The sequence below is a fragment of the Cebus imitator genome, unplaced genomic scaffold (assembly GCF_001604975.1).
Source record: "Cebus imitator isolate Cc_AM_T3 unplaced genomic scaffold, Cebus_imitator-1.0 Scaffold444, whole genome shotgun sequence".
NCBI classification, from domain to species: Eukaryota; Metazoa; Chordata; class Mammalia; order Primates; family Cebidae; genus Cebus; species Cebus imitator.
The window spans coordinates 666,487-674,473 of NW_016107759.1; the positions used below are offsets into that span (position 1 = coordinate 666,487).

Here is a 7,987-nt window from a genome sequence, read left to right on the forward strand (position 1 = left end):
GGATCTGGGATCCAGGAGAAAGTGTTATGGGTCTGGGGGAAGGTGTCATGGGCCTGGGGGAAGGTGTCATGGGTCCAGGATCTGGGGTCTGCGGAAGGTGTTATGGGTGTGGGGGAAGTTGTCAAGGGTCCCAGAGAAGGTGTGGGTCTAGGGAAAGGTGTCATGGGTCCTGGAGAAGGTGTCACAGGCCTGGGGAAAGGTGTCATGAGTCTTGGGGAAGGTGTTGCGAGCCTAGGGAAAGGTGTCATGGGTCCGGGATCTGGGGTCCAGGTAAGGTGTCAGGGGACTGGGGGAAGGTGTCATGGGTCCAGGAGAAGGTGTTGTGGGCCTAGGGGAAGGTGTCATGGGCCCAGGAGAAGGTGTCGTGGGCATAAGGGAAGATGTCATGGGTCTGGGATCATCTGGGAGTCTGAGGGAATGTGTCATAGGTCTGGGGGAGCGTGTCATGGGTCCAGGGACCCAGGTCTGGTGGCAGGCGCTACTGGGCTGCTCTTGGGACCCTGTCTCAAGCATGCACAGATGACAGGTCCTTACAGGCAGACTGTTCCCCTGAGGTGTTTACCTACTGCTGAGGAAGTCAGCGCCTTGTGCTGGAAAGAAATACCTCGATAATGAGTTACTGAACATTTGTTTTTTAACCTCCAGTTGCATGGCTAAAATACACAAGATAGATTGCATCACTGGCGCTTGCCTGCTTGAATGTGCCTCTTAATTTAAGTATATAACATAACGAAGTGGTTAGCAGGGTCAGTGAGACGGCATGGGCCTTGTCCCCTCTCATGGGGGCCCGGACCCAGCCGAATGGGATGTTTCCTTAGAAGGCCTGGATGGCCCCCAATGAACTGAGCAGTCAATATCCAGCCTCCCCAAATCCCTCCGTATTTCGGGGAGTGCCAGCTTCCCTATTGGACTTTCCTTTCCTGGTCCCTGCTCTCTCCCCTTGCTTTGTCTCTTGGGCTCTTGTGTGTCCCGTCTGCCTGCCCGGAGCATCTGCTGTTTGTTGAATTGCCTGCCGTTTGCCAAGTGTGGTGCAGCATCTCCGACCCGTCACTCAGGGCTGGCAAAGCGTCGTCACCTGGACTGATGCTGAGTGTGCCTCCCCCTGGCATGGCTTCAGCAGCACCAGGCTCTCCGGAAACTTGTGCTCTTGGCCTCAGCCTAGAGGAGGGGTCGAAAAGGGCCAGAGAGGAAGAGCTCTGAGTTCCTTTTTAGGGGCGTGGGGAGTGTAAGGCCCACCGGGGGCGTTACGCCCCTGCGTCAGCCACAGCTTCCTGGACCTGGCCTTGACAGCACACTGTCCCAGAGCTGGTAACTCCTGACTCAGGTGCTGGGTGGCTGAGCTGACTGTGCAGTGGTGGCATTGCTTTCTAAAGCCTGGCTGCAGGGTCACTGCACACTCCCAGGAGGCTGGCAGCGTGTGTGTTTGCGCGTGTTCAGAAGAGCACGCGGAGGGTTGGGTTTCATCAGAGTCACAGTGTTTTCCCGGGACGTGAATGCATGCTTCTGAGGGTCGGCTCAGCCGTGTTGGCCAGCTCTCCTACTCCAACCAGCAGGCCTCGTGTGGCCCCACACAGCCAGGAGTTAGAGGGACAGGACCCTCCTGCCTCACTGTTCCCTTTGTCGGGCTGTGGGGCATTGCCACACTTCCTCTGACATGCTCGGAGAAGTGGGGCAATATTGTGTAAAATGTGGAGACCTGCCTGCTTGCAAAGTCTCCGGAGGCTCACAGTGGCCTGGACCAGAAGCAGAGAGGAGTGTCCACTCCTAGAAAGACTCCATGTGCTTTCAGGGGCAGGGCACACTTCCAGGTCCCTGCAGGCATCCTCTGGCCTCCAGCAGAGAAGGGAACGCCTCTGGTTGTGGAACATGCTTTCCGTGTCTAGGGTTTCGAGGTTCAGATGTGTGCAGCAGAAGGAGCAGGTCTTTGTGGTCAGGGTGGCAGCTTGCTGACCCCAGGGGCCGGCTCTCTTCAAGGTTGAAGTTGCTGGATCTGAGGGTGCGCGGGCTTCCTGAGTGGGGCTGCTGGGGGTCTCAGGAGGTTTGGAGCAGCTGGTTCTCAGGACGCAGCATCATGAGAATGTCTTTTCCTTTGAAGGAGCTGTAGCAGGAGCCTCAGGCCTCTGGCCCTCGTGGGAAGGACATACCTGTTAGTGCGCATCACTTGCTCTCCTCTGTTGTGAGGCGCCCTCTGTGTGCAGCTCCTTGTTTCTGGAGGGCTCCCGGCTGGGCAGCGGACGCCCGTGGCAGGGAGACCCCTTCTGTGCAGGGCTTGCTGCTCCAGCGTGGCCCCCAGCTCCATCAGCTCACTCCAGATCACTTACCTGCCTGTAAGTCTTGTCTAGCATGTTCCTCAGACAGGCGTGTGAGTGTACGTTGCCCTCACCTGCTTCACAAACAAGTGAGTCATCAAAGTGACCTTTTTATTAGCACTGCACCTGAGGCAGTGGCATGTGACTGCACGCCCAGCACCTGCAGGAGCCCCTGTGAGCTCTTCCATATCCCCTCATGCGGACGCGCGCCGGCTTTGTGGATCTCTAGATCTGGAAAGGCCTTCCTTCCTTTGGAACCCAGCAGTGATCTCAGGGAGTGTTCCCTGCTCTGTTCAGGACGGAACAGAACGCTCTGCATAGAGTGCCATGGTGATGGTGGTGAGTTACCTGGAGGAATTACGCCGCATCCAGGCGCGTGGGCGGTGTTCGCGGTGGGGAGGAGAAAGCTTCAGCTTGGGAGCGAACCTGCGGTCAGGCTCCAGGGTGTGGCCCAGGGTGTTGGGTCTGTGTTGGCCATGAAGAAGCACCCAAAGCACCCGTGTGGGGCTGCACACCCCTCCCCCAGCCCAGAAAGCATCCTGCCTCGGCCCGGCCCACTCCTGCTCTGCAGGGGGCGTTGAAGGTCCTGGGTCAGGGCAGTTCCACCCTCTGTGCCTTATGCCCTACAAACCTTCCTGGGAGTGAGTTTGCTTTGCCTCCGGTCAGGTGCGTCATAGTTTGTATGCCCGGATCCTGGAAGACTTCAGAAGGGGTTAATGAGTGAATTCTGGCTTGACTTTATTTCTCTCTCTGCTCCTTTGGGGGTCAGTGTTGGTGGAAGCTGCTGAGCAATGCTGTTTGCTGACGGCCCTGAGCGTCTGCTGTTTGCTTGCTGAATTGCCTGCCCTTGGCTGCTGAGAGTGTGGCAGAGCATCTCCCGCCTCACTCAGGGCCGGGCAGAGCATCTCCCGCCTCACTCAGGGCCGGGCAGAGCATCTTCCGCCCTCACTCAGGACCCGGCAGAGCATCTCCCGCCCTCACTCAGGGCCCGGCAGAGCATCTCCCGCCTCACTCAGGGCCTGGCAGAGCATCCTTTGAGCCTGGCAAGTTGTGGGGAGAAACAGAGGGAGGCAGTTGTAGACAAAACAAGACTAACAACGAGGCTTGCCATGGATGTTGGGGCCTGGTGGTCACCAAGGTGTGTGTGGGGCCACACGATGTCTGCTGTGCCCCATGGGAGCGAGGTCACCCTGTGCAGGTGTCCCAGCTTCTTCAGCTTTGCAACTATGCTTTCTCCAAACAGTTACAAACGTTTCTTCTCATCTTGCTTGAAGCTCATGGCTCCTAAGTGGCCAATTCCAGAGGAAACTCCTTCTTCAGAGGCTCCTCTGAGTTTCACTGTCCTGAGTGAAAACCACGTGTCTCCGCTGCTTATCCCCAGTGCTAGCCGAGGCTTGCTCGGGTTCACTAGTTGTGTGTCTTTAGGTGACTGGACAGACGTGCACGGCTTCCCTGTGCCAGCTGTTGATGTTGGGCACCACTGCAGCCTGGAAGGCCCTTCTCTTTCCTTGCACTTGACTGAGTTTTGCTTGTTTTCCTTTTTTTTTTTTTTGAAACAGAGTCTTACTCTGTTGCCCAGGCTGGACTGCAATGGTACCATCTTAGCTCAATGCACCCTCCGCCTTCTGGGTTTGAGTGATTCTCCTGCCTCGGCCTTCTGAGTAGCTGAGATTACACACATGTGCCATCACACCTGGCTAATTTTTGTGTTTTTAGTAGAAACGGGGTTTCACCATGTTGGCCAAGCTGGTCTCGAACTCCTGACCTCAAGTGATCCACCTGCCTGAGGGGTTTTGCTCGTTTTCTGGGGCAGTGTTTTGGGGTTTGCCTTTCCTCTGTGAGGTGCCAGGTTTTCCAGCAGGGTGTTCTTCCGGCAGGGGCAGGGGTGATCACTATGGCAACGGCTAATACTGCCAGCGTGGAATGAGTGCTGCCTGCCAGCACTGCTGGGCGCTTCCTCCTGCCCCTGTTACCCCTGCCACCACCTGTGAGAACGCAGCACCACCACAATTGTGCAGACAAGGGACTGAGTCTCAGGGGGCGACAGCTCTTGGGGGCGGGCTTGGGCTACAGGTGGAGCTGCACTGCAGGCCTCCTGTGAAGCAGCAGGCTTCATGGCTCTTCCCCATCCTCCTCCTCACCAACACCTGGGCCTGGGGCAGCTGCTGCACTGTGCACACCAAGTTCTCTCGAGACCCGGGCCTCAGAGGACTGCCCCAGACCCAGGGTGACCCCGGCCGGCGTCTGGGAACCATGTTGTCAGGAGGTAGGACTTGCAGGTCATCATAACTGATTTTGAGGCAGCTGGGACCCTGCGACTTGCCAGCTCTGCCTGTACCGGGCCTCCTGCTGGGGGCATGCTGTCCTGCACCTCAGACAGGACAGGCCTGAGGGCAGCCTAGTCCTTCCCAAGCTCCCTCATGCCCCTGAACTCCGACCAGCCACCCTCTGGGCATCAGTTCACACCTGCCCTGGTCTCGAGTGGGATGCCGCCCCAGAGCCACCACCTTCTGTTGATTTGCTGGGACCAGGTCCTCCCTCCCTCTCCTCCCCACTCCCCAAGTGGGAGTCTTTTCCCAGCGCTAGCTGTGGGCTTTTCACAAAGGCCCAGTCCTGAGCCCTCAAGTTTTTCTCCCTCGTTTCAAACATTTGTTCTGTCATTTATTGGGCATCTTACGAGGCACTGGGCTGGGAGCTGAGGGTACAAGGAGAGCAAAATAGAGACAGTCTTCTCTTTTATACACTTTCAAAAAAATTAGAAATGGCCCTAATTTAGGATGCAGTATGCCGGCTGGGGGAGGTTCAGCATACGGAAGTCAATGGGAGGGATGTGGGCCTCAGCTGGGGTCCGGGATGGCTTCCTGGAGGAGGGGGCACCTGAGTGAGTCCTGTGATGAGCAGGCCAGGCCAGTGGCCCTCAGATGCAGGAACTGCAGGGCATCACTGAGCTGTTCAGGCCCTTCCCAAGCTCCCCAAGTGGGAGTGCCACTTGTCATCCAGGTTTTGGGAGCATTCCCAGCAAAGACAGGCTGTGCACAGGGCCTTGGGAGAGGCCAGCAAGGTAGCCACCAGACAGGGTTCTCTTGGCATCCGAAGCCACACTCTTCTTTCCTTCAGAACTGCCTGATTTTCCCTGTCGCTTTCCCACTCTCCTGGGCTGGCCCCTCTGCACCAGGCCTCTAGGGCTCCCTCCCACCTTTGCTCTGTGCCTGAGACCATCCCCAAAGCCCATCTGTTTTCCCCTCACTGCGCTGCTCCTGCCCTTCCTCTGTCCCTCCCGGCTGAGCCAAGCAAAGCAGTGCCCAAGAACTCCCAGGGCCAGCTGTGAATCAGGGCAGCAGGCCACTGGGTTCTAGAGGTTTCTGGAGCCACTCCTGGACCCATCCGTGTGTGGCAAGGTTCCTTCTGTTTAACTCCTTGCCGTAGGGACAAACCCACCTCCTCCTGAGAGGGTGCTGGACTATGAGAGGCAGATTCTGTTTCTGGTTTAAATTATGCAAATTGTGCTGTTTTGTAAGTTGGATTGGCATGGCCTTTCTTACATTTTCAGAAAACAGTTAAGTTAGTAGGTAGATTTTTAAATGTTAAGATTGTACAGCGGCCAAATGCCAGAACTTCTAGGCAAATGAGTTCATGTCCGTGTCCACCCTTAGCACTTGCTCTAAGTGCTTGCCTGGCAGGCCTCTCGCAGGGTGTTGTGGACACAGGTGACTCTTGTGTTGGGCACACGTGTTTGTGGCTTGCACAGTGAGCTAAAATTAGCAGCGTTTCAGGAAGGAAACCACATCAGGGAGCTGAGACGTGGGTGGAAAGGACGTGAAGGGAGGGATCTGGGTCCCTGCAGGTACTTTTGCCTCTTGTTCTATTTGAAGATTGCAGCTGGGAAGGTGCAAAGTTGCTGGTCCCCGAAAAGCTGCTGCCTACCCCGGTCTGGAGCCCCTGTGAGCTGGCGTAGAGCAGGGAGGGGTTGCATCACACCCGAGTCCTTCCACGGGGCATGCGTAGTATGAGTGCCACCCCACTGAGGGCTGTTGTGGGGGCCAGGGGACACATCGGCCAGGGTGTCGCCCACCGGGCGTTTGGAGAAAGCAGGAAAAGGTGTGGGTGTCCAGCATGCTGGTGCGGAGAACAAATATGAGAAATTGGGGAGACTGCTTGTCAGGCTGCGTTGGCTTCCTGGGTGGTCGGGAGAAGGATGTGCAGACTGTGGAACTGGCGGGTGTCAGGGACCAGAAGCTGCGAAGGTGGCGGGGAAGACGAGCAGCTGCAGGAAGAAGGGCTGGCTGCCAAGACCATGGTCTGTGGGCATCCTTGGGGCAGCAGCTGCGTGGAAAAGGGGCCCCTTCAGTCCTTTTGGCAGTGAGGGTAAACAAAAGGAAACAGGGTGGAGCCGCACTTTGAGCCTGAGGTAGGGAGGAGCCTTCTGAGCTGCCCTGGGGATGACGGTGCACTCTGATATGTACAGTGCGCGGCTCTCTCTTGCCGAGATGAGATGTGGATTTTGAGTACAGCAGAGATTTCTGGATGTCTGTCCTTCAGAAATTAGAGGAGGGATGAGGGCATTGGTGCTGTGGAGGGGGTAGGGAGCCACGGGTGTGAGGCAGAAGACCAGGGCACGACCAGACACCATGAGCCCCTCTGCCTGCCAGCAGGCTGCACGTGTGGTAGCAGAGGGAGGCGGTCCAGGCAAGATGGGGCACAGGGGCTCAGGAGCAGCCAGGCACTTGTGCTGGTGACGACGGGGGCAGTGGGCAGGGGCATCTGGAAGGGTCTTCCGACCATCATGTACTGAGGGCTTGGTGTTGGGGGGCCCGGAGTTGTGAAAAGGGTGCAAAGAAGAGTTGGTCACATATTCGCAGATAGCAGAGCGGAAGCAGAGGCACTTGGCCCCTGAGTGGCCTTCACCGTCTTTACAGTGAATGTAATCAAACCAAACTGAGAAGTATTCAAATCCTGGATGGGTGATGTGGTCCTGGCTGGTGTAACTGACCCTGATGAAAGACCTACCCATCCCATGAGAGGGACAGCCATCCCAGCATCTTTAAAAAAAAAAAAATTAATTTTTTGAGACAGAGTCTTGCTTTGTTGCCCAGGCTGGAGTGCAGTGGCACTATCTCGACTCACTGAAACCTCTGCCTCCCAGGTTCAGGTGATTCTCCTGCCTCAGCCTCCCGAGTAGCTGGGATTATAGGTGCCTCCCACACCTGGCTAATTTTTTGTATTTTTAGTGGAGATGGGTTTTGCTGTGCAGCTGGTCGTGAACTCCAGACCTCAAGTGATCCACCTGTCTTGGCCTCCCAAAGTGCTGGGATTACAGGCATGAGCCATGGTGCCCAGCCCATCCTAGCATCTTTGGAAAAGAGCAGAGTGCTGGGCGTGGTGATTTGCACCTGCAGTCCCAGCACCTTGGGAGGCTGAGCTAGGTGGGGTACTAGAGCCCAGGAGCTCAAGACCAGCCTGGCAACATAGTGAGACTTCGTCTCTGCAAAATAATAAAATGAGCTGGGCGTGGTGGTGCGCATCTGTCGTCCCAGTTACTTGGGAGACTGAGGTGGGAGGTTCGCTGGAGCCTGGGAGGCGGTGGCCTCAGTGAGCCTTGACTATGCCACTGCACTCCAGCCTGGGTGGCAAAGTGAGGCCCTGTCTCAGAAAATAAAAAGAGGATGGCCGGGGCCGGG

General features: G+C 56.7%; 1 protein-coding gene across 2 annotated transcripts in view; it reads left to right on the forward strand.

Annotated features, from left to right (window-relative positions):
• RAB40C (RAB40C, member RAS oncogene family) overlaps positions 1–7,987 on the forward strand; it is a 38,320-nt gene that overhangs the window by 2,192 nt on the left and 28,141 nt on the right. The window contains exon 1 of one of the 2 annotated variants that reach the window (XM_037732218.1): positions 5,973–6,606. The exons of the other annotated variant lie outside the window; for it this stretch is intronic. Coding sequence (XP_037588146.1) covers positions 6,423–6,606 — 184 coding nt within the window. The 5' untranslated portion in view covers positions 5,973–6,422. Of the gene's footprint in view, positions 1–5,972; positions 6,607–7,987 lie in introns of those variants that run through there. 2 annotated transcript variants of the gene reach the window in all.